The sequence below is a fragment of the Coregonus clupeaformis genome, chromosome 26 (genome assembly GCF_020615455.1).
Source record: "Coregonus clupeaformis isolate EN_2021a chromosome 26, ASM2061545v1, whole genome shotgun sequence".
Classification (NCBI taxonomy): domain Eukaryota; kingdom Metazoa; phylum Chordata; class Actinopteri; order Salmoniformes; family Salmonidae; genus Coregonus; species Coregonus clupeaformis.
The window spans coordinates 10,023,447-10,050,796 of NC_059217.1; the positions used below are offsets into that span (position 1 = coordinate 10,023,447).

The 27,350-nt window shown below is 42.6% G+C and overlaps 1 protein-coding gene across 1 annotated transcript in view; it reads left to right on the forward strand.

Annotated features, from left to right (window-relative positions):
- The window catches only part of LOC121540451 (putative tyrosine-protein phosphatase auxilin), a 78,178-nt gene that overhangs the window by 24,778 nt on the left and 26,050 nt on the right, over positions 1-27,350 (forward strand). Inside the window, 3 exon segments of the mRNA XM_041849325.2 lie at positions 4,421-4,571; positions 9,353-9,402; positions 13,303-13,451. Of these exon segments, the coding sequence (XP_041705259.2) occupies positions 4,421-4,571; positions 9,353-9,402; positions 13,303-13,451 (350 nt within the window).

Sequence of the window (27,350 nt, forward strand, 5' to 3'; positions counted from 1 at the left end):
GGCACACTTTCTCCCATTCTTCTCTGCAGATCCTCTCAAGCTCTGTCAGGTTGGGTGGGGAGCGTCACTGCACAGCCATTTTCAGGTCTCTCCAGAGATGTTCGATCGGGTCTGTGCTCTGATGCTGCCACCACCATGCTTCACCGTAGGGATGGTATTGGCCAGGTGATGAGCAGTGCCTGGTTTTCTCCAGACGTGGCGCTTGGCATTCAGGACAAATAGTTCAATCTTGGTTTCATCAGATCAGAGAATATTGTTTCTCATTGTCGGAGAGTCTTTAGGTGCCTTTTGGCAAACTCCATGTTTTTCGCTTCATCATTATGGGGTATTGTGTGTAGATTGATAAATAAGGCTGTAACGTCACAAAATGTGGAAAAAGTCAAAAGGGTCTTAATACTTTCCAAATGCACTGTTTCTACAGAAATAAGACAGATCCTGCTTTTATTTGAGTGTTTGTTTAACATTTACATTTTTTTTTACATTTTAGTCATTTAGCAGACGCTCTTATCCAGAGCGACTTACAGGAGCAATTAGGGTTAAGTGCCTTGCTCAAGGGCACATCGACAGATTTTTCACCTGGTCGGCTCAGGGATTAGAACTAGCGACCTTTCGGTTACTGGCACTACGCTCTTAACCACTAAGCTACCTGCCGCCCTACATTGTTTAATAGCCTACTGATTCCGTGAGCACCAACCCTCACGCAACCACAACATGTCGAATAAACAATTTCACAGATTCGGCTGTGTTTAATCTTTGCTATGCTGTAATAAAGGCTTTACACCTTCTTTTTTAAACGTTAGAACAGCCTCTCTGGTATTACTTATAATGTATTTAGTGTTGTTTACACTGTTCCAAATTGTCCGAAAAATAATATTTATAATAATAATAACCCTCCTTTTTCTTGATCTCCTTCTTATTGTTATTATTACTATTATTATTATGATCATAATTATAATAATAAGTAATGTCATTATCATTAGTAGGCTTAGTATAGCAGCCTTGTATAACCACCATCGAACTGTAAGCCTAAGAGTGTATCCTATTAGGTCTTAATACCGTAACTTACTTAGGCCTATTTTTCAATAGGCTACTTATATAGGCTACTGTATCAATCATTCATTCGTTCATGTCATCACAGAGCATACGAGTCATTCATGATTTGAAATGCAATCAAGCATTTTAGTTTTAAAATAAAATAATAAAGCCACCTTTGAGCAATTAGCGCAAACAATAAATAAACCATTCCATTTTGGAAATTGCATTCACGAAGGAATGCGACGGTTTTTAGTTTTTACTGTAATAAAGGCTTTGCAAAAAAATATTTAAAAAACTCTGGTACGCTTATAATTTATTTTGTGTTGTTTACATTGTTCCAAATGGTCAGAAAAATTATATTGTAATCTAACAGCACCTGTTTGGCACACATAATATGCACGCAGCACTTGCTCCTTAACTTCTTTTTCTTGATCTCCAGTATTTTCCACAGCTAGGCCTATTCAAAGTTATTCCACACATCCGACTTCCCATTACCTCCTGAGCAACCAGTAAACATTCCCCCGTTTCGAGTTTATTTGTCACGTCCTCTGCATCCATTTTGCTGTCACTTGTGTTCAGAGTTTGTTATAACCAATTTATTGATGTGATTATTATATACTATAGGTCAGGCCCTATTGGTCACGTGCATGCGATGCATACATGTGTCACGTAAACAGAGCAAGGGTTGAGGGAATAAGGAATGTTTTTCCTAAACAAATGAGGGATTTCGGTAACTGAACTTTTCAGTCAGAAATGGCTGTAATTATGTTGCAGCTTCATCAACACGGACAGTGCAATAAACACTGTTGAAGTTCTGTGGTGGGCGCTGCAGCAAGGAGGAGAGAGAGACAACGGGTGCTAGTCACTCAGTCACTCGCTGTCACAGCGCAGCAAGTCTGCACCCGGCCTGGCACAATCAAATCAATTGCGGTCGGACTCCCTCTAGTCATTTATGTGTCTAATTATTTCATCAAACAGTGCGCTTAAAGCAACAGACAAGCTCAGTGCATCTAGTTGATTTGATTAACACATACTGTAGGATGTGCCTGTACAGTTGAAGTCGGAAGTTTACATACACCTTAGCCAAATACATTTAAACTCAGTTTTTCACAATTCCTGACATTTAATCTAAGTAAAACTTCCCTGTCTTAGGTCAGTTAGGATCACCACTTTATTTTAAGAATGTGAAATGTCAGAATAATAGTAGAGAAAATGATCTATTTCAGGTTTTAGTTCTTTCATCACATTCCCAGTGGGTCAGAAGTATACATACACTCAATTAGTATTTGGTAGCATTGCCTTTCAATTGTTTAACTTGGGTCAAATGTTTTGGGTAGCCTTCCACAAGCTTCCCACAATAAGTTGGGTGAATTTTGGCCCATTCCTCCTGACAGAGCTGGTGTAACTGAGTCAGGTTTGTAGGCCTCCTTGCTTGCACATGCTTTTTCAGTTCTGCCCACAAATCTTCTATAGGATTGAGGTCAGGGCTTTGTGATGGCCACTCCAATACCTAGACTTTGTTGTCCTTAAGCCATTTTGCCACAACTTTGGAAGTATGCTTGGGATCATTGTCCATTTGGAAGACCCATTTGCGACCAAGCTTTAACTTCCTGACTGATGTCTTGAGATGTTGCTTCAATATATCCACATAATTTTTCTTCCTCATGATAGCATCTATTTTGCGAAGTGCACCAGGCCCTCCTGCAGCAAAGCACCCCCACAGCATGATGCTGCCACCCCCGTCCTTCACGGTTGGGATGGTGTTCTTCGGCTTGCAAGCAACCCCCTTTTTCCTCCAAACATAACGATGGTCATTATGGCCAAACAGTTCTATTTTTGTTTGATCAGACCAGAGGACATTTCTCAAAAAAGTAAGATCTTTGTCCCCATGTGCAGATGCAAACTGTAGTCGGGCTTTTTTATGGCAGTTTTGGAGCAGTGGCTTCTTCCTTGCTGAGTGGCCTTTCAGGTTATGTCGATATAGGACTCGTTTTACTGTGGATATAGATACTTTTGTACCTGTTTCCTCCAGCATCTTCACAAGGTCCTTTGCTGTTGTTCTGGGATTGATTTGCACTTTTCACACCAAAGTACATTAATCTCTAGGAGACAGAACGCGTCTCCTTCATGAGCGGTATGACGGCTGCGTGGTGTCTAGTTTGAGAAACAGGCGCCTCACAGGTCCTCAACTGGCAGCTTCATTAAATAGTACCCGCAAAACACCAGTCTCAACGTCAACAGTGAAGAGGCGACTCCGGGATGCTGACCTTCTAGACAGAGTTGCAAAGAAAAAGCCATATCTCAGACTGGCCAATAAAAAGAAAAGATTAAGATGGACAAAAGAACACAGACACTGGACAGAGGAAGATTGGAAAAAAGTTTTATGGACAGACGAATCGAAGTTTGAGGTGTTCAGATCACAAAGAAGAACATTTGTGAGATGCAGACCAAATGAAAAGATGCTGGAGGAGTGCTTGATGCCATCTGTCAAGCATGGTGGAGGCAATGTGATGGTCTGGGGGTGCTTTGGTGGTGGTAAAGTGGGAGATTTGTACAGGGTAAAATGGATCTTGAAGAAGGAAGGCTATCACTCCATTTTGCAACGCCATGCCATACCCTGTGGACGGCACTTGATTGGAGCCAATTTCATCCTACAACAGGACAATGACCCAAAGCACAGCTCCAAACGGTGCAAGAACTATTTAGGGAAGAAGCAGTCAGCTGGTATTCTGTCTATAATGGAGTGGCCAGCACAGTCACCGGATCTCAACCCTATTGAGCTGTTGTGGGAGCAGCTTGCCGTATGGTATGTAAGAAGTGCCCATCAAGCTAATCCAACTTGTGGGAGGTGCTTCAGGAAGCATGGGGTGAAATCTCTTCAGATTACCTCAACAAATTGACAACTAGAATTCCTAAGGTCGGCAAGGCTGTAATTGCTGCACATTGAGGAGTCTTTGACGAAAGCAAAGTTTGAAGGACACAATTATTATTATCATTATTTCTAACCTTGTCAATGACTACATTTCCTATGCATTTTGCTATATTTCCTATTCAAACTCATTTCATGTATGTTTTCATGGAAACAAGGACATTTCTAAGTGACCCCAAACTTTTGAACAGTAGTGTATATCTGGAAAAATACACGTTTTAAAATGTCAACCAATCGATTGGTCAAAAGGACAGACTACTTTTTTTGTTGGGGACAGCCCTATATTATATGTTGTATGTTGTTTCTGTGCCTGTCATTGGGATGAATGACTCCCATGTTGTTAGTTATATTTGTTTGTCTGTGCTGTGCTCCATCTACTGTGCCTCTACATGCATCTACATGTCTGTCTTTGTCTGCATCCTCAGTGTGTGTTTCTCGTCATTCTTAATTGTAAAGGTCCTCCATCTCCAGATATGGATGCCAACTATGGCGGAGGGCTGCTGGACATGGTGAAAGGCGGAGCCGGCAAGTTCTTCAGCAACTTCAAGGACAACCTGAAGGACACACTCAAAGACACCTCCACTAAAGTCATGCACCAGGTGGCCACGTAAGTCCCAACAATCAATTTTTTCTGTAAAGTGTGTTGAGACCTGGTGAAATACACTTTAAATCAATTGTGATTTGATTTGATTTCCTGAGCCCTAACCTCCTTAACCTGTTACTCCACCCATCTCTGCCCTTACAAAAACTGCAGTAAAAGTGCAGTAACTGTAGTCGACTGTCGTATTTTGGACGCAGTAATTGCAGAATAACTGCAGTATACTGCAGTTGAACTGCAGTTATACTGCACTGTAACTGCAGTTACACTGCAAAATTACTGCAGTAAAAAAACAGTGTTATTTTGGACGCAGTATTTGCAGCATACTGCAGTTATACTGCACTCTAACTGTAATCTTTTTTTTCTTGTAAGGGTGGGTCTGGCATGGGGGATATGATGTGTCTGTGCCCCATGTTGAAGCTCCCTGGCTGGGGTGAGGTGACATGTGGCTAGCCTCCATGCCATGATGTCTAGTTGTCTTAGGCTAGACATTTCACAGGCTTTTCCTCCCACCCAACTCTGACCCAGTTCTGGTTCCCAGGCTAGCCTAGGGGTGAATGACTCTATGCCTTCCCCGAAAAAGAGCTCTCAGTCTAGGCCTAGCAGAGATCTCAGGCCTTTTCTCTCTCCTCAAGTGGTCGAGTGGTCGAGGAGAGTGTCCTCCCCTCCTCGATAGCCACCTTTCATCGAGGATAGTCATGTGTATCCTGTCTGAGTCCTTCGCGGAAGCGTTTTGAAATCTGCCACAGCCACTTTGAATCAGCTTTTGTTTTTTTGGAGGAGAAAAGCTTGCACACGTTTAAAAACAATATGCTACTTATCGTTTTATCTATATAATGTCTAGCACAGGTAACTTAATTAGTTTTCATCACTTTACATATTTATTTTGCCATCCACCCCTGTAAATATAATTTGCCTGATGATGCGCGAGTGGAGAAGGAGAGTCTCATTTCATTCAAGCGCATTTTCATCCACGTTCCCTCTCCTTGCCGCCTCTCCTCGATTACCTTTGGCCTTTTACAAAAGGAGGCGAGAGAGGACGGGGAAGAGAGGATACAGGAGCAAATCCAATTGAGAAAAGGCCTCTATGTGCCTGCTGGGAGCTAACATGGTAGTGTGAAGGGAGGACCATCAGTTATCATCCAGCTGAGATGTTTACGTGTCCGTTGTGGTTGCCGTGGTTTCCTGAGCTGTGAAATATGGAATGGGGTAGCAATGACTGGGCTGATTACACATGGTTTTAGACCAGGGCTCTCCAACCCTGTTCCTTGTCCCAGTTGTAACTAACCTGATTTCAGTTTATCAATTAGCTAATTATTAGAATCAGGTGGGCTAAATTAGGGTAGGAGCGAAAACCTACAGGATGCTAGCTCTCCAGGAACAGGGTTGGACGGCCCTGTTTTAGACACAGAGATAAATCTCTATGGCTGTACACTACAGCATAATGGGAAAACACTTTATACTATTGGTGAGAGACAGTTATTATTTGAATTGTATCTGTATATGAGATAAAATATGAGTCAAATAGATAGCTAATAGAAAAGGCTGAATAGATTTTTCCTAAAAGGAGTGTGAGGGAAAGCAGATGAGTGGATGGAGAGGCCTGGAGGAACAGTGGGAAGGGGTGTGGAGGGATGACGGGCAATAGGGGGAGAGGAAGGAGGGAGAGAGGCTACCGAGTCTGGCACCGCTGGGTCCTGAGAGAGATGAGATTCTTTCTGCGCAGGCGTCTGCACTGGCCACACAAAGGGGCCTCTGTACTGTCAGACAGTGAGCAGGCCTCTCGAGACTCGCGCCTCCTTGTCCACCCTCTCTGCCTTTAACCCTGCCAAACACGCACACACAGGACCTCTGCCATCTCTCTGGATCACATTGAAACGGTGTCAGTTACAGAGCAGGGACAGGGCAGAGCTGGGGTATCTGCTGATACGCTTATCTGTTGCCTAGCCTTGCCTAGCCTCGTCTCTTCTCCTTTCTTTTCCCTTGCTGTTATTTCCCCTCTTCTCCTATGATCTCAACTTCACTCCTCTCAGCTTGTTTAGTCTCCCCCCTATTTGTCTTTGCTATCCTTTCCTCCTCCTCCCTTTTCTGTTAACCTCTCCTCTCCCCTCCTTTCCTCTCTTCTCTCCTGTGTGAATAATTGATAGCGGTTTATACCTAGAGCACTGCTGATACACAGGGATTCATTTCACCCAGGAAAAACAGGCCATGTGGACACTACTGTCAGTTTGGTACTGTGGATTACAGCTAGTTACTGTTGACCGGCCATTTGTGTAATAGAGTAGGCATGGCCTGTGTGCACCACAGCTATAGTTAGTCCCTATCTACAGCTTACACTACAGCTAGCTAATTCAAAGCCATGGAAGCTACAGTGATTAGAATGTGCCTCTGGTATCTGGTGTACATCTGATATATTCCAAGATTCTGTGGAATTTGTTGAAACAAAGTCAATTACTTGATTCATGGTCAAAGGAGATACCATTCAATAAGCTGTATGCAAGCTGTCTTCCTTAGAACAAATGCAGTTGTGACAGAAAGACTCTGCAGTGCTGTGTTCTGTTCTGTTCTCACTGTGTGTTGTATTGGTCTGAAAGGCAGTGTGTCCTTGGCCCGCTCCACCACCCCATTCATCTCTCTCTTTCTCTTTCTCTTTCTCTCTCTCTCTCTCTCTCTCTCTCTCTCTCTCTCTCTCTCTCTCTCTCTCTCTCTCTCTCTCTCTCTCTCTCTCTCTCTCTCTCTCTCTCTCTCTCTCTCTCTCTCTCTCTCTCTCTCTCTATGTCTGTCTGTCTGTCTGTCTGTCTGTCTGTCTCTCTCTCTCTCTCTCATTCTCTCCCCCCACTCTCTCTCCCCTCTATATTCTCTCTCTCTCTTCTCTCTCCCATTCTCTCTCTCTCTCTCTCTCTCTCTCTCTCTCTCTCTCTCTCTCTCTCTCTCTCTCTCTCTCTCACGCTCTCACAGCCTGTCTAATATTGGTATTTCCCCTTAGTGCTATGAAGCTCCATTTGAACACCTATGCCTTTGTCTTTGCCTCTTTTGAGTCATAAAAACACATGACTCATAAATTATGATGACCCATTCCTCTCTATCAGAACCTTCTATTTACAGACAAACCCTATCTGTGGTTACTGCAATGTGTCACAGTAACAACAGGAAATGGCGCTTTTCATTACAAGTAGAATCTCAAAGTCGCTTTAAAAACAAAATAAACCAAAAACTATTTAACAAAACAAATATAGGGATCTGGCAATATTTGGGCGATGGTCTTCCACATCTTTAGATGATAGGCAGTTCAGAAAAGTAGTATCATGAAGAGGGAGCATAGATGGTACAGCCAGGCAGGGAGGTAGAGACATCTGACAGACGGCAAAGAGCTCCTCAACGGGCACCTTGTCGTCTTCGATAGTAACAGCTCCTCCTTCGTAGGTAGGCTGGATCGTCCAGTACTGAAATGTAGCACCCACCTGGGTGCTAGCCAAGCCAATTGTAAACTGACTTGCCATAATCAGTCCTGGAATTATGCTGGTCACCACCAGATATTTCAGTTAATCTATCAACAAGTTATCGAAAACAAAAAAAGTTAATAAAAAAAGTATGTAAAATATATGTAAAATATTTACAGAGCTCTCTGCCTAGGCTACCTCTACCCCTCAACAAGATACTAGCAAGCCTACTGTAGCGATTCTTATCTCAAGGGGAGGCAGGGTGTACACGCTCCAGCATGTAGCCAGAATAGGTCAGAGGCTTCTAATCTGCATGCCACAACACCGCTGGCCTCATGCAATGCAAAATGACACCTGCCTCTCCTGCTCAAAATAGCCTGCAGCCATAGTTAGTAGAGCTAGCGCTATAACCAGACTTGTAGCTGCCACAATTAACAGTTAGCAGAGTTAGCGCTATAGCCAGACTTGTAGCAGCCACAGTTAACAGTTAGCAGAGCTAGCGCTATAGCCAGAAAGGCCTGTGCAGCAGCATCAGTTAGCAGAGCTAGTGCTAGCCAGAAAGGCCTGTGCTGCAGCATCAGTTAGCAGAGCTAGCGCCAGCCAGAAAGGCCTACGTACTAGCCACAGTTAGCAGAGATAGTGCCAAATCCAGTTCTGCAGGCCTGCAGACACAGTTAGTAGAGCTAGCACTAGCCAAATTAGCCAGATAGGCTAACACTGTTCATGCTGCAGGAGAGCACAACACAACACTGGATCAAAATAGAACGCTGCTGTTGGTCTGATTACCTCGTTATGAGGATTTCCCACTTGATGCTTCCTCCTGTCCCCGCCTCCCCTCCTCCCAGCCTCTCTCCCCCTCTTCCCTCCCCTCCCCCCCTTATCCCTGCCTCAGCTTACCCAGGTGGCTAGGCTGTTGCATAACCATGCAAGGCCAGGATGGGAAGCCCTCAGGGCCATATGGCTCTCATCCACCTCAGCACTTCACTAACAGTCCATTGGCCTAGAATAGTGGATTTACATTTACACCGCAAGCAACAGTGCCCAAACCTGATACACCATGTTACTTATATTGACACTTGTGTTGTCTAGCTATGGCTACTAGGCTACAGGCCCAAATGACATTGACCCCTGTCTGTATATGTTCACTTCAGCAGCTTGCTACAATGTATGTGGATCATTAAAATGAATACAATAATCATGTCTTACATTTTTTAAATAGGTTTTAAAAAATCAGTGTTGTAGACAAATAACAGTGATATAGACAATGCCATTACTTTGAAATATAATATACATTGAAGAATCTGAATTATTAATATTCCATGAATTGAGAAAATATGATTTATGTTGCAGGTACACAAAAGGAGAGCTGGACATTGCCTACATCACATCACGAATCATAGGTAAGCACACATTACTGTCGACTCATACTGTAGCTTCATGATCAACTTTATGAAATGGAATGAAAGGAATGGGTGCGTGTGTGTGTGTGTGTGAATTCCATCAACCGTGTTGATTTACTGCATGGCTGCCTGCAGTGTTAGGCTGCTCCATTCATGAAGCATACCAGAGTCTAGTGTTCTTCTAACTGGGAGTGGCTTTTCTCTTTAGCTAAAAGGCCGTCCGTCGCTCTCTAACGGTAGTTTCATTTTATCATTATGGAGGTAGTAAGTCTGTATTTGGGCTTCACTGGTTTCTTCTCCACATAACATTTAGACTTCTGGGTATCTCAGTCTCTAGCCTCCTGTGAACTTTGCCTCACTCCCTCCCTACACAACATATCCTGTACATCTACAGGTGACAGAGGGAGGGATTTCAAGGAGAGAGGGTTTGCTCTTGGTTTTGGGGCATAGGAGAGGTTTGGGGGTTGGTTGGGTGTGGGGGTAGGGTGATATTAATGACACACTAAAGTATGTGGACACCTGCTCGTTGAACATCTCATTCCAAAATCATGGGCATTAATATGGAGTTGGTCCCACCTTTGCTGCTACAACAGCCTCCACTCTTCTGGGAAGGCTTTCCACTAGATGTTGGAACATTGCTGCAGGGACTTGCTTCCATTCAGCCACAAGAGCATTAGTTGGAAAGCTTATCTGATTGGGGATCATACTTAGGCAGCCAGTTTTCCTGCCTGTGTTGTGGGATCTTGTGTTCCTGTTTAGGCTTGTGTGTTAGCCCTTTGGACCGTCACGGTTAAGTTTGTTATTTTGGTTACGGTGTCGTGTGTTTATTAGTTAAATAAACATGTACGCCTTTCACGCTGCACCTTGGTCCGACCCTTCTCTTAACGTACGTGACAGGCTGAAATAGCCAAATCCACTAATTTGAAGGGGTGTCCACATACTTTTGGCCATATAGGGTATATGCTGAAACGTACAATCACATGCGCACACACACACGCATACACATACACGCACGCGCGCACACACACACCCTGTCAGTGTTGTGAGGCTGCATGTAACAGCAGTCTGTCCTCCAGATGCTGAGGACACAGTCACTCAAATGAAATGAAATGAAATTTTATTTGTCACATGCTTCGTAAACAACAGGTGTAGACTAACAGTGAAATGCTTAGTTATGGACCCCTCCCAACAATGCATAGAGAAAGAAATTGAAATAATATAAAAATAATAACACAAGGAATAAATAAAGGATCATTTGGCTATTTACACTGGGTACCAGTACCGGGTCCTCGTGCAGGGGTACGAGGTAATTGAGGTAGATATGTACATATAGGTAGGGGTAAAGTAACTAGGCAACATGATAAATAATTAACAGTAGTAGCTGTGTATGTGATGAGTCAAAAGAGTTAGTGCAAAAAGGGTCAATGCAGATAGTCCGGGTAGCTATTGGTTAACTATTTAACTAACTATTTAGCAGTCTTATGGCTTGGGTGTAGAAGCAGTTCAGGCTCCTGTTGGTTCCAGACTTGGTGTATCGATACCGCTTGCCGTGCGTTAGCAGAGAGAACAGTCTATGACTAGGGTGTCTGGAGTCTTTGACAAAGCCTCTGACACCTGAGGGCCCCTACCTCATAATGCAATCCTTTGATCCCTCCTCTTACTGAACACTCATTATGGGTGCGTTCGTAAATTCACTCTGGAGTGTCAGAATGCGCTCTGGCCCTTTCGTAAATTCAGAGATCTATTTTTTATGGGCCTAATAAAAACGTAATATGAATGACCATTTAATGTGGCATGAACAGTCATGATGCTTTCATCTGATTGTCAAACAAATCCCTTCAAAAATTAGGCTACCTGTGCATGTTCGTCCACACCAAATAATCCAAACAGTGCAATGAATGTACACTCGCGCCATTTGATGAATGGAAATAGACATCTGTTCACAAAACATCAAAAAGTGTTCCTAATGACATTCAGCGATTGCCATAGATTAGGCCTACATTAATTGATGAGTCTTGCTGACAAATTGTCCTTTTTTGTAGCCTGAAAAGTCGAGACACTTGAAATGGGGCTGAAGATGTCCTGAGTAAAACGGGATTGTCACCCTAACACACACAGTAAATATACTAGGCTAGGCTACAATGTGTAGGCCTATTGCCATAAACTTCAAATAGGCCTACCGGCAGCCAGTGATGCAGTGGTAAAAAAATTGGTGGGTAAACTCTGATTGCCGGTCGCGGTGAAAAAAGTAATGCTCAATGTGCTTTCAATAAAACATTTTGAAAAAGATGCGTTTAGTTGTTTACCCTCCACTAGGCCTATACCACAGACAGTAGTCTACCCTCTCAGCCGAGGAAATTTTACACACATGAACACACACAGAACAGGTAGCCTACATTCAATATAATACATGAGTTGAATCAGAACATGTTTTACACCCTAGTTCATGAGTTGTCCATAATTCATGAGTTAACGCTTGGAGTCTTCTCAGATCATGTGACATAAAACACTAACTTTCTTTCCTTACATTAATGACATTTATGACAGTGTTATTTGTAATTATTATGCATTTAACAATTGAATTAGAACATTGAACTTAAACCCTGTAAGATTCCTGGATCTTGGAGATTTCGGAAAATGCACTGTAAATGTAACTATGCCTACATAACATTTCATTGTGTTTCACTGTGAAAACAGGTCTCATGGGCACACATATCAAAAATTATGTAGGCCTATGCCATTGCAAAATGGAATACTTCTAACTGAAAGAGTCAACTATAGGCCCACTGTCATTAACGTTGGATGGATTGGATGCGCATTGGTGTCTAGCTGTAGGTTAGTTGTCTAGTGACATTGGTGACCAACATCCGCTGATCCAGGAAAGAAAACAAATATTGATAGAAAATAATAAAGCTAAATGAATGGTCTACTACTTCTGGCCACGGATGGCACAGAGAACAACAGTACCCACGCGCACCTAAAAAACTAAGCAATGAGCCTCTAAACAGCTGACTGACAAAAGCAAACAATGATAAATCAACGAATACATTTAATGCATTGGAATAAAGGTTATTTTTATCAAGGACGCTGGGCAAAGAAATGGCAAAGGAAAATACAAAGGAAGGGCGGCAGGTAGCTTAGTGGTTAAGAGCGTTGTGCCAGTAACCGAAAGGTCGCTGGTTCTAATCCCTAAAAATCTGTCGATGTGCCCTTGAGCAAGGCCCTTAACCCTAATTGCTCCTGTAAGTCGCTCTGGATAAGAGCGTCTGCTACATGACTAACATATTTTTATTTTTTTAAGATCTATGTGTTTAAATGAGCTCAGCTGAGGCCTAATTTACTGAGTGGACAGTGCTGTGGACAGGGAGACGGTTTGTGCAGCCGCGTAAAAATAAATGGTTTAAACCATGACAGAGAGCTTTTATTTACATATTTACCACAGCATTTTAAACAAATAGGAGAATGCTTAAATTAGCATTATTTTGAGCCCCCCCCCAAAAGTTGGACTTTTGTTGCATTTATGGGAGCTAACATCTCATTCAGGGGAGCTGAGCCCCCCCTGGCTGCCCCGTCATTCACATCCTGCCTGTGGTTAACATTACTTTCAACCCACTTTTAACCAGATGAATATAACTATAACTACATAAATTACACACAGTACAAGACTCTCATCTTTTAAATTATTAGTATGATTCCCTGCCTGGTTTGTGTTTGTAAACCCCTATGGCCACAGGTCCATAACCCTGAAGGGGTTTTCCATACTGCACAATACAGATGGAATGAAAGTGGAACCCAATGACAGTGTGTAATAATAGCACTGGACTGTATATCCTGGCATGCCTCATCATCACCTCTATGGTCATTGGGATTAAACATGTCTCCATCTCTGTTCCCTGCCAGTAATGTCATATCCTGCGGAGGCGTTGCAGATCGGCAACCAGAACCATGTGGAGGACATCCGCTCCTTCCTGGACTCACGGCACGCTGACCACTACACCGTCTTCAACCTGTCACAGCGCAACTACCGCGGCGCCAAGTTCTCCAACCGGGTGAGACAAATATACACAGAGTATACCAAACATTAGGAACACCTTGCTAAAATTCAGTCCCCCCCCGGCGCACCGGTTTGTGTCAAGAACTGCAACGCTGCTGGGTTTTTCACGCTCAACAGTTTCCCATGTGTACCACCCAAAGGACATCCATACAACTTGACACAACTGTGGGAAGCATGGACTCTACAAGGTGTCGAAAGTGTTCCATAGGGATGCTGGCCCATGTTGACTCCAATGCTTCCCACAGTTGTGTCAAGTTGTATGGATGTCCTTTGGGTGGTGGACCATTCTTGATACACATGGGAAACTGTTGAGCGTGAGAAACCCAGCAGCGTTGCAGTTCTTGACATTAACCGGTGCGCCAGGCACCTACTTCCCTGTTCAAAGGCACTTAAAATCTTTTGTCTTAACCATTCACTCTCTGAATGGCACACATACACAATGCATGTCTCAATTGTCTCAAGGCTTCTCAATCCTTCTTTAACCTGTCTCCTCCCCTTCATGTACACTGATTGAAGTGGATTTTACAAGTGACATCAATAAGGGATCATAGCTTTCACCTGGATTCACCTGGTCCATCTGGTTTCTGTCGTGTGTCTGTAAATAGCCTGTAAATACCCTGTTTTTTTGTATTTTTCGTACATGTTTCCCTATCAGACTTTTCATCCTTCTAGAAAATATACTTTCCTGCAACCCGCCTCACTCAATGTGGAACGGATTCTATTGTTGACTTACCTTTGTCTAGAATCTAGAATCTCCAGTTGAAACTAGCTAGCCAGTTTCAGCTAACTAGCTACTTGCTATTAGCCACAGCTAGCGGTGTTTCACTCAGAACATTGGATTTTTTCCGCGGGATTAATTTTTAATCACTGGACATTGATCACCGGATATTCGGCCAGTCTGCACAGCGCGTTATCGACCCAGAACATATCAGTTTCCGCCGGAATCACTGAATCAATGGACCTTTAACTCCGGATTCATCGCTACCAGCTGGCTACAACAAAACGGACGCTGTGGTCTGGCTAAGCATCCTGAGCTAGGCCCATCTCCCGGCTATCTACCTCTCTGTCAACCGGACGGGACCACCTAGTGTTGACACGAAGCCCCGCCCGATCCTACACGACTGGTCTGCCGGCGAAATCGTCTGATGTGGTTACGACGTTAACCACGAAGATTCCATCCATCTGCTAGCCCTTACTAGCCCCTGCTAACCCTCTTACTCACTAGTGCTTCACCACCGGACCTTATGATAACTCAGCTATACAGCTGATATCTGCTGGACTGTTCCTTTTTACGGTACTACATCCTGTTTATGTTTAGCCTCAGCCCAAACATGGTTAGTTTATTGTTGTTTCGGTTATTTCTAATTGTACTATATCACTGTAGACCCCCCAGCCTAGCTAAACCTGCCTTAGATAGCTATTTTGTCCCTCCCCCCATACACTCAGAGACCGACTCAATTTATGCCTCTAGAGATACTATCTCTTTCATTGTTACCCAACGCTCAGGTTTACCTCCACTTTACTCATATCCTTCCATATCCTTGTCTGTACATAATGCCCTGAATCTTTTCTATAACACCCGGAAATCTGCCCCCCTTTATTCTATGTACCCAACGCACTAGAAGACCAGTTCTTAAAGCCTTTAGCCGTATCCTTATTCTAGTCCTCCTCTGTTCCTCTGGTGATGTAGAGGCTAACCCAGGCCCTGCAGCCCTCAGTATCACTCCTACTCCCCAGGCGCTATCATTTGATGACTTCTGTAATCGCAAAAGTCTTGGTTTCTTGCACATAAATATCAGAAGTCTACTTCCTAAGTTTGAGTTATTCACTGCGTTAGCACACTCTGCCAACCCTGATGTTCTAGCAGTGTCTGAATCCTGGCTCAGGAAGGCCACCAAAAATTCTGAAATTTCCAACCCCAACTATAACATTTTCCGTCTAGATAGAACTGCCAAAGGGGGTGGAGTTGCAATCTACTGTAGAGATAGCCTGCAGAGCTCTATCATACTATCCAGGTCTGTGCCCAAACAGTTGGAGCTTCTACTTCTAAAAATCCACCTTTCCAGAAATAAGTCTCTCACTGTTGCCGCTTGCTACAGACCCCCCTCAGCCCCCAGCTGTGCCCTGGACACCATATGTGAATTGATTGCCCCCCATTTATCCTCAGAGTTTGTACTGCTTGGTGACCTAAATTGGGATATGCTTAATACCCCAGCCATCCTACAATCCAAACTAGATGCCCTCAACCTCACGCAAATTATCAACGAACCTACCAGGTACAACCCTAAATCCGTAAACATGGGTACCCTCATAGATATCATCCTGACCAACACACCCTCTAAATACACCTCAGCTGTCTTCAACCAGGATCTCAGCGATCACTGCCTTATTGCCTGCGTCCGTAACGGGTCCGCGGTCAAACGACCACCCCTCATCACTGTCAAACGCTCCCTAAAACACTTTAGCGAGGAGGCCTTCCTAATTGACCTGGCCCAGGTATCCTGGATGGATATAGATCTCATTCCGTCAGTAGAGGATGCCTGGTTGTTCCTTAAAAGTAATTTCCTCTCAATCTTAAATAAACATGCCCCATTCAAAAATACAGAACTAAGAACCGATATAGCCCCTGGTTCTCCTCAGACTTGACTGCCCTTGACCAGCACAAAAACATCCTGTGGCGTACAGCATTAGCATCAAATAGCCCCCGCGATATGCAACTTTTCAGGGAAGTTAGGAACCAATATACACAAGCAGTCAGGAAAGCAAAGGCTAACTTTTTCAAACAGAAATTTGCTTCCTGTAGCACTAACTCCAAAAAGTTTTGGCACACTGTAAAGTCCATGGAGAATAAGAGCACTTCCTCCCAGCTGCCCACTGCACTGAGGCTAGGAAACACTATCACCACCGATAAATCTACAATAATCGAGAATTTCAACAAGCATTTTGCTACAGCTGGCCATGCTTTCCATCTGGCTACCACTAACCCGGCCACCAACTCTGCACCCTCTGCTGCAACTTGCCCATGCCCCCCCGCTTCTCCTTCACACAAATTCAGACAGCTGATGTTTTGAAAGCGCTGCAAAATCTGGACCCCTACAAATCAGCTGGGCTAGACAATCTGGACCCTTTCTTTCTAAAAATAGCCGCCGAAATTGTCGCAACCCCTATTACTAGTCTGTTCAACCTCTCTTTCATAACGTCTGAGATCCCCAGAGATTGGAAAGCTGCCGCGGTCATCCCCCTCTTCAAAGGGGGTGACACTCTAGATCCAAACTGCTACAGACCTATATCCATCCTGCCCTGCCTTTCGAAAGTTTTCGAAAGCCAAGTTAACAAACAGATCATCGACCATTTCGAATACCACCGTACCTTCTCCGCTATGCAATCCGGTTTCCGAGCTGGTCACGGGTGCACTTCAGCCACGCTCAAGGTCCTAAACGATATTATAACCGCGATTGATAATAGACAGTACTGTGCAGCCGTCTTCATCGACCTGGCCAAGGCTTTCGACTCTGTCAACCACCGCATTCTTATTGGCAGACTAAATAGCCTTGGTTTCTCAAATGACTGCCTCGCCTGGTTCACCAACTACTTCTCAGATAGAGTTCAGTGTGTCAAATCGGAGGGCCTGTTGTCTGGACCTATGGCAGTCTCTATGGGGGTGCCACAGGGTTCAATTCTTGGGCCGACACTTTTCTCCGTGTATATCAATGATGTCGCTCTTGCTGCTGGTGACTCTCAGATCCACCTCTACGCAGACGACACCATTTTGTATACATCTGGCCCTTCATTGGACACTGTGTTAACAAACCTCCAAACGAGCTTCAATGCCATACAACAATCCTTCAGTAGCCTTCAACTGCTCTTAAACACTAGTAAAACTAAATGCATGCTTTTCAATCGAATGCTGCTAGCACCTGCCCACCCGACTAGAATCACCACTCTCGACGGGTCGGACCTAGAGTATGTGGACAACTACAAATATCTAGGTGTCTGGTTAGACTGTAAACTCAACTTCCAGACTCACATAAAGAATCTCCAATCCAAAGTTAAATCTAGAATCGGCTTCCTATTTCGCAACAAAGCCTCCTTCACTCATGCTGCCAAACATGCCCTCGTAAAACTGACTATCCTACCGATCCTTGACTTCGGCGATGTCATTTACAAAATAGCCTCCAACACTCTACTCAGCAAATTGGATGTAGTCTATCACAGTGCCATCCGTTTTGTCTCCAAAGCCCCATACACTACCCACCACTGTGACCTGTACGCTCTTGTTGGCTGGTCCTCACTACATGTCCGTCGTCAAACCCACTGGCTCCAGGCCATCTATAAATCACTGCTAGGCAAATCCCGCCTTATCTTAGCTCATTGGTCACCATAGCAGCACCCACCCGTAGTCTGCGCTCCAGCAGGTATATCTCACTGGTCATTCCCAAAGCCAACACCTCCTTCCAGTTCTCTGCTGCCAATGACTGGAACGAATTGCAAAAATCTCTGAAGCTGGAGACTCTTATCTCCCTCAATAACTTTAAGCATCAGTTGTCAGAGCACCTTACCGATCACTGCACCTGTACACAGCCCATCTGAAATTAGCCCACCCAACTACCTCATCCCTATATTGTTATTTATTTTGCTCTTTTGCACCCCAGTATCTCTATTTGCACATAATCTCTTGCACATCTAGCATTCCAGTGTTAATACTATTGTAATTATTCTGCACTATAGCCTATTTATTGCCTTACCTCCATAACTTGCTACATTTGCACACACTGTATATATATTTTCTGTTGTATTTCTGACTTTATGTTTTTTTTACCCCATATGTAACTCTGTGTTGTTTTTATTGCACTACTTTGCTTTATCTTGGCCAGGTCGCAGTTGTAAATGAGAACCTGTTCTCAACTGGCTTACCTGGTTAAATAAAGGTGAAATAAATAAAAAATAAAAAAAATAAATGTCATGGAAAGAGCAGGTGTTCTTAATGTTTTGTATAATCAGTATACAGTGGGGAAAAAAGTATTTAGTCAGCCACCAATTGTGCAAGTTCTCCCACTTAAAAAGATGAGAGAGGCCTGTAATTTTCATCATACGTACACGTCAACTATGACAGACAAATTGAGAGAAAAAAATCCAGAAAATCACATTGTAGGATTTTTAATGAATTTATTTGCAATTTATGGTGGAAAATAAGTATTTGGTCACCTACAAACAAGCAAGATTTCTGGCTCTCACAGACCTGTAACTTCTTCTTTAAGAGGCTCCTCTGTCCTCCACTCGTTACCTGTATTAATGGCACCTGTTTGAACTTGTTATCAGTATAAAAGACACCTGTCCACAACCTCAAACAGTCACACTCCAAACTCCACTATGGCCAAGACCAAAGAGCTGTCAAAGGACACCAGAAACAAAATTGTAGACCTGCACCAGGCTGGGAAGACTGAATCTGCAATAGGTAAGCAGCTTGGTTTGAAGAAATCAACTGTGGGAGCAATTATTAGGAAATGGAAGACATACAAGACCACTGATAATCTCCCCTCGATCTGGGGCTCCACGCAAGATCTCACCCCATGGGGTCAAAATGATCACAAGAACGGTGAGCAAAAATCCCAGAACCACACGGGGGGACCTAGTGAATGACCTGCAGAGAGCTGGGACCAAAGTAACAAAGCCTACCATCAGTAACACACTATGCCGCCAGGGGCTCAAATCCTGCAGTGCCAGACGTGTCCCCCTGCTTAAGCCAGTACATGTCCAGGCCCGTCTGAAGTTTGCTAGAGTGCATTTGGATAATCCAGAAGAGGATTGGGAGAATGTCATATGGTCAGATGAAACCAAAATATAACTTTTTGGTAAAAACTCAACTTGTCGTGTTTGGAGGACAAAGAATGCTGAGTTGCATCCAAAGAACACCATACCTACTGTGAAGCATGGGGGTGGAACATCATGCTTTGGGGCTGTTTTTCTGCAAAGGGACCAGGACGACTGATCCGTGTAAAGGAAAGAATGAATGGGGCCATGTAACGTGAGATTTTGAGTGAAAACCTCCTTCCATCAGCAAGGGCATTGAAGATGAAACGTGGCTGGGTCTTTCAGCATGACAATGATCCCAAACACACCGCCTGGGCAACGAAGGAGTGGCTTCGTAAGAAGCATTTCAAGGTCCTGGAGTGGCCTAGCCAGTCTCCAGATCTCAACCCCATAGAAAGTCTTTGGAGGGAGTTGAAAGTCTGTGATGCCCAGCGACAGCCCCAAAACATCACTGCTCTAGAGGAGATCTGCATGGAGGAATGGGACAAAATACCAGCAACAGTGTGTGAAAACCTTGTGAAGACTTACAGAAAACGTTTGACCTGTGTCATTGCCAACAAAGGGTATATAACAAAGTATTGAGAAACTTTTGTTATTGACCAAATACTTATTTTCCACCATAATTAGCAAATAAATTCATAAAAAATCCTACAATGTGATTTTCTGGATTTTTTTCCCTCATTTTGTCTGTCATAGTTGACGTTTACCTATGATGAAAATTACAGGCCTCTCTCATCTTTTTAAGTGGGAGAACTTGCACAATTGGTGGCTGACTAAATACTTTTTTCCCCCACTGTATATACAGTACCAGTCAAAAGTTTGGACACACCTACTCATTCAAGGGTTTTTCTTTATTTTTACTATTTTTTTACATTGTAGAATAATAGTGAAGACATCAAAACTATGAAATAACACATATGGAATCATGTAGTAACCAAATAAGTGTTAAACAAATCAAAATATATTTTATATTTGAGATTCTTCAAATAGCTACCCTTTGCCTTGATGACAGCTTTGCACATTTTTTTTTGCTGGTCTCTGGGGAGATAAATCTAGCTAGCTAAGTCAGCCATTGACTAGGCTATCAATAGCTAGATAAAGGCATATGCCATTCAACTGTATTAGGGCAGTGGAATCAACCAATCACATTTTGACTTAATGGGTGCGACAGTTTTTACACAAACTTATGGAAACTTCTGCCTTCTTGAAGGCCAACAGGTCACTGCTCAGTAAGGAGCAGTAGTTTTCCCACGGTCTAGCTAGCTAGCTTTTGTTGTCAGATAGTTTGCAGTGGCTGCAGCAAGTGTTATCAAAGAGGATGTTGTTGCTAATTTGTTAGCTTCTCCCTTTTCAATAATAACTTTCAACAAGAAGTTAAGTTTCAAATGATCATCATCTGGTGAGTGGAGCTGTGTTTTTTATTGCAGTGCGCTTGCTGTTGTTAGCCATCTCTTTGAAAATAACTTGTGTGTGAAACATTGTTGCATTTAAAGTGGAACTGAAAGCATTTTAGCAACATGAAATCTTATTAAAATCTGTTAATATACACCCCCAGGAAGAATATTACACTTTTAAAAACATTTTCTGACAAGGGACCACTAAGATTTCATTTTCACATTTTCATAAATTATTAGAACGTCTGGGAATGATGTATACTATGGCATTTGTGAAAATTCTATAGTAATATAGAGTGGGAACGCGGTCGTGCGTTTGGACAATTAATAGACACTGCAAGAATAAAACCGAATAAAAACATCTGTCTTATCCAGGACCGGAGTCTACACAGACCGGTGCACTATAGCCAATCAGAGCTACAGTAGACCTTTATAAAAACAAGCCATTTGCGACATTCACTTTGAACTGGACTGTGTGTTTACAGGCAGTTGCAACAGCGCGACTTTAGATAATTAGAATGCATTTGCCAAAAGCCACAAAATACACCTGAATGGATTTCTGCAAAAACAGTGCATTCGGAAAGTATTCAGACCCCTTCACTTTTTCCACATTTTGTTACGTTACAGCCTTACTATAAAATTCATTAAATTTTTATATTTCCTCATCAATCTACACACAATAACCCATAATGACAAAGCAAAAACAGGTTTTTATAAATTTTTGCTAATTTATCATTTAAAAAAACCCTGAAATATCACATTTACTCAGTACTTTGTTGAAGCACCTTTGCAGCGACTACAGCCTCAAGTCTTCTTGGGTATGACGCTACAAGCTTGGAACACCTGTATTTGGGGAGTTTCTCCCATTCTTCTCTGCAGATCCTCTCAAGCTCTGTCAGGTTGGAGTGTTCCTGCACAGCTATTTTCAGGTCTCTCCAGAGATGTTTGATCTGGTTCAAGTCCAGGCTCTGGCTGTGCCACTCAAGGACATTCAGAGACTTGTCCCGAAGCCACTGCTGCGTTGCCTTGGCCGTGTGTTTAGGGTCGTTGTCCTGTTGAAAGGTGAACCTTCACCCCAGTTTGAGGTCCTGAGCGCTCTGGAGCAGGTTTTCATCAAGGATCTCTCTGTACTTTGCTCCGTTCATCTTTGCCTCGATCCTGACTAGTCTCCCAGTCCCTGCCGCTGAAAAACATCCCCACAGCATGATGCTGCCACCACGCTTCACCGTAGCGATGGTGCCAGGTTTCATCAGACCAGAGAATCTTGTTTCTCATGGTCTGAGAGTCTTTAGGTGCCTTTTGGCAAACTCCAAGCGGGCTGTCATGTTCCTTTTACTGAGGAGTGGCTCCCGTCTGGCCACTCTACCATAAAGGCCTGATTGGTGGAGTGCTGCAGAGATGGTTGTCCTTCTGGAAAGTTCTCCCATCTCCACAGAGGAACTCTGGAGCGCTGTCAGAGTGACCGTCGGGTTCTTGGTCACCTCCCTGACCAAGGCCCTTCTCCCCCGATTGTTCAGTTTGGCAAGGCGGCCAGCTCTATGAAGAGTCTTGGTGGTTCCAAACTTCTTTCATTTAAGAATGATTGAGGGCACTCTGTTCTTGGGGACGTCAATGCTGCAAAAATGTCAGTCAAGGGGTCTGAATACTTGATATATATATATATATATATTGGTACACTGTAATGCTAAAACACACAGTACAAACATGTATGCAATGTTTTATAATACATTATAACACATTACCCATAGGCACTCAGCTTTGTGTTTCTTGTCAAACATGTTACATAATGTTATTGACATAGTATACCCACTGGAAACTGTGAAAGTGGATAGGACAATGCATAGAACTAGATCAGGATGAAAGACTGAACTTGGAAAGTAAGACTTGGCTCAGTTTGTTTCAATGAGTTGAGTCCTGAAGTAAAGAGTCTATATAGGACACCAGTTACTACTACTGTAGATCAGGGGCCGTATCCACAAAGCTTCTCAGAGTAGAGTGCTGAGAATAGAGACATTTTACTCCTACTCTTACAGGTCAAAATAAAAGCTATGCATAAGAGTCCTACCTAGTCGACATATATATAGGAGAACTCGTGAGCTGTCCTAACTAGTTAAGAGTTACCAGCAGATGTCTTGATAATAGAAAAAGGTAGCAAGTCAGTGATTCCTGCACCATAGACAGACAAAGTGCTTAATTTGAGCCGGATCCGGCACCTCTCAGATTTGACTTTGTTTGTTACGGCTCCTATTCACCCAGATCCGGTAACTCTCGCGGCATGATTTATTAATTATTTCACTGTTCGCACTGTAAACATTCTAATAAAAGCGATCAGCATTAAATCAAGTTGCCTCGTTATTTCTCCCGCCCCCCAGAAAGACCATCATGTAAAAGCGCGGTGATCCTTCTATGTAATCATCCTATCCTGCCACACTGATTCCAGACCTGCTCTCTTATTTGAAGTACTACAGGCAATTGCTTTGGAGTTGTTTACATTTTTGGTGTTGATATTTCTGTATAATCAACCCATAAGTAATCTAGACCTACATGCAACAGTAGCTCTTGCGCTTTTGACAATGATTTCACGAGGCCTAATTCACATGATATGCCTAAATACAGTGGGGGAAAAAAGTATTTAGTCAGCCACCAATTGTGCAAGTTCTCCCACTTAAAAATATGAGAGAGGCCTGTAATTTTCATCATAGGTACACGTCAACTATGACAGACAAAATGAAAAAAAAATTCCAGAAAATCACATTGTAGGATTTTTAATGAATTTATTTGCAAATTATGGTGGAAAATAAGTATTTGGTCACCTACAAACAAGCAAGATTTCTGGCTCTCACAGACCTGTAACTTCTTCTTTAAGAGGCTCCTCTGTCCTCCACTCGTTACCTGTATTAATGGCACCTGTTTGAACTTGTTATCAGTATAAAAGACACCTGTCCACAACCTCAAACAGTCACACTCCAAACTCCACTATGGCCAAGACCAAAGAGCTGTCAAAGGACACCAGAAACAAAATTGTAGACCTGCACCAGGCTGGGAAGACTGAATCTGCAATAGGTAAGCAGCTTGGTTTGAAGAAATCAACTGTGGGAGCAATTATTAGGAAATGGAAGACATACAAGACCACTGATAATCTCCCTCGATCTGGGGCTCCACGCAAGATCTCACCCCGTGGGGTCAAAATGATCACAAGAACGGTGAGCAAAAATCCCAGAACCACACGGGGGGACCTAGTGAATGACCTGCAGAGAGCTGGGACCAACAAAGCCTACCATCAGTAACACACTACGCCGCCAGGGACTCAAATCCTGCAGTGCTAGACGTTTCCCCCTGCTTAAGCCAGTACATGTCCAGGCCCGTCTGAAGTTTGCTAGAGTGCATTTGTATGATCCAGAAGAGGATTGGGAGAATGTCATATGGTCAGATGAAACCAAAATAGAACTTTTTTGGTAAAAACTCAACTCGTCGTGTTTGGAGGACAAAGAATGCTGAGTTGCATCCAAAGAACACCATACCTACTGTGAAGCATGGGGGTGGAAACATCATGCTTTGGGGCTGTTTTTCTGCAAAGGGACCAGGAAGACTGATCCGTGTAAAGGAAAGAATGAATGGGGCCATGTATCGTGAGATTTTGAGTGAAAACCTCCTTCCATCAGCAAGGGCATTGAAGATGAAACGTGGCTGGGTCTTTCAGCATGACAATGATCCCAAACACACCGCCCGGGCAACGAAGTAGTGGCTTCGTAAGAAGCATTTCAAGGTCCTGGAGTGGCCTAGCCAGTCTCCAGATCTCAACCCCATAGAAAATCTTTGGAGGGAGTTGAAAGTCTGTGTTGCCCAGCGACAGCCCCAAAACATCACTGCTCTAGAGGAGATCTGCATGGAGGAATGGGCCAAAATACCAGCAACAGTGTGTGAAAACCTTGTGAAGACCTACAGAAAACGTTTGACCTGTGTCATTGCCAACAAAGGGTATATAACAAAGTATTGAGAAACTTTTGTAATTGACCAAATACTTATTTTCCACCATAATTTGCAAATAAATTCATAAAAATCCTACAATGTGATTTTCCTCATTTTGTCTGTCATAGTTGACGTGTACCTATGACGAAAATTACAGGCCTCTCTCCTCTTTTTAAGTGGGAGAACTTGTACAATTGGTGGCTGACTAAATACTTTTTTTCCCCACTGTACTTACAGGCCTAACCACTACGTTAATAAATAATCATATATTTTTCTTTCGATTATTTAATTATCATATTATTTCAAGTTATCCCTTTGGAGTGCAATATCACATTGTTAAAAATGTATGTGAACTTTGATTGTGTTCGGTGAAAATGATAGACCTTTAAAACATTTTATGCAACATTATCGGCAAGTGACTTGATGCCTACTGTGCCAAAGCGATTTACTATAATATTATCAAAATTCTAGTTCTACCAACCATCCTGATTCAATATATCTATCACATTATTCAAAATGTCAGAATTTGTCTTGCCTACTTTTGACATTTAAGAGTAGGCAAAGTGATCGTGTCAGGCGAAAAATTATATCAAACGTTTTATCATTACAACATTTGATGTACGGTCACATTCACTGTGGTTGTCTGTCGATGCCTCATCGCGATTGGTTATTCCCCATAATTTGCAACAATGGCAATGAGTGTTTTTTTTATATCTTTCCTTTGAGTTGCCTCAAACTGTTGTGATTACCAGCTGAGATAAACTTTTATGAGTTGATTTGACTTCTGGCTCAGTTTGTCTGGACATCATCCTAAAACCTACTCTGAGCTGGGAGTTTTTTGTTGTTGTTGTCTTAAAACAGGTTTTAACAGGATTCCTAGCACCTTTTCTGAGATGCTTTGTGGATATGGGCCCTGGTCCCATACTTTTCAATGACTAGATGTTATGTTTGGATTCAATCTGGCTAGATGCTCCATCCAGTTTATAGGTCAACGAGGCACCAGCCTTCTACCATCATCACCCCTCTCTCATTATGTAGGCACGCACACACTCACATGCACACACACACACACACACACACACACACACACACACACACACACACACACACACACACACACACATATACACACACACACAAAGAGACAAAAAAAACTCCCAGCTCAGAGTAGGTTTTAGGATGATGTTAAAGGTCAAATACTGCTGTTTTTATCTCAATATCAAATAATCTCTGGGTAACAATTAAGTACCTTACTGTGATTGTTTTAAATTAAAATGGTCCAAAAATAAACAAAAATAGCTTCTTAGCAAAGGGCAATTTCTCAAGCAATAATTTAGCTATGACTGTCTGGGAGTGGTCTGAGTGGGGAGGGGAAAACTGAAAATTAACTTATTGGCAGAGAGGTTTGGAACTCTCTTTGTTATTGGTCTATTAACTAATTTACCACATGGTGATATCACCATGGAAGGCCAAAACTCCATCCCACCAAGGGAGGACATTTCAGGTGGTCTTTTCAAACAACTCTTACACTAAAAGGGCATTATCAGCATTTTCACAATTTCACAGTATTTTTCCATCCTCATAGTGTGGAAATATATATAAAACACATGAAAATCAAGTTTTTGACTTCAGTGGGCCTTTAAGACACTTCCTAGACAAACTCTTGAGTTTTTCTCTGCTGGTAATCTTGACATTTTGAGGTACTGCAAAGGAAAGATCGTGATGACACTCATTAACATTGTTGCAAATGATGAGGAATAACCAATCGCGATAAGGCATTGCCAGCTGTGAACTCTATAGCATGCTTCAGACAACCACAGTGAATGTGACTATACATCAAATGTTCATCACTTCGACTACACCATCACTTCGACTACTCTTAATTATCGCCTAATATGTTGGCATGCATAATCTTTTATTAACCAATTCTGATGATTGTTAAAAGGAATTTTGGACAACTGAATTTTGACAATATTCCCATTATTAACACACTCGTCACTCCTGTTTAACAACTCTAAATCGCTTTGGCACAGTACATCAAGTCACTTGCTGATAATGTTGCATACAACATTTGAAAGGTCTATCATTTTCATTGAACCCAGTCAAAGTTAACAATTGCCCAACTAATCTTTTTTAACAACGTGATGTGGCACTCCGAAGGGATAACTTGGAATAACATGCTGTAGGTAATTAAATCATCGAAATAAAAACGTGTTTATTTATTAGCCTAGTGTTAATTATTTATGCATATCATGTGAAATCATTGTCAATAGTGCAAGCAATACATTTGCATGTAGGTCTAGATTATTTATGGTTGATCATATAGAAATAGCAAAACATTGCCTTAACAACTCCAAAACAATTGCATGTGGTGCTGCATTTTTCTATTATCAAGACACCTGCTGGTAACTCTTAACTGGTTAGGACAGCTCATGAGGTCTATTAAATATCAGTCGACTAGGTGGGACTCTTATGGCTATAGAGGCTTAATGCATTGCTTTCCCTCTATTCTCTGCACTTAAGACCAAATTTCTACTCTGAGTAGCTTTGTGGATACGGGCCCAGACGTGTATTTGAGTATTTAAAAAAACGTTTTTCAAATACACAGCCCAAACCAAGTATTTTTATTTGAGTATTTTAATGGTTGTTTGTAAAAACCAAATAGAATTGTATTATACTTATTTCAAATATTGCAAATACCTGGATTAAAAGTAATTGAA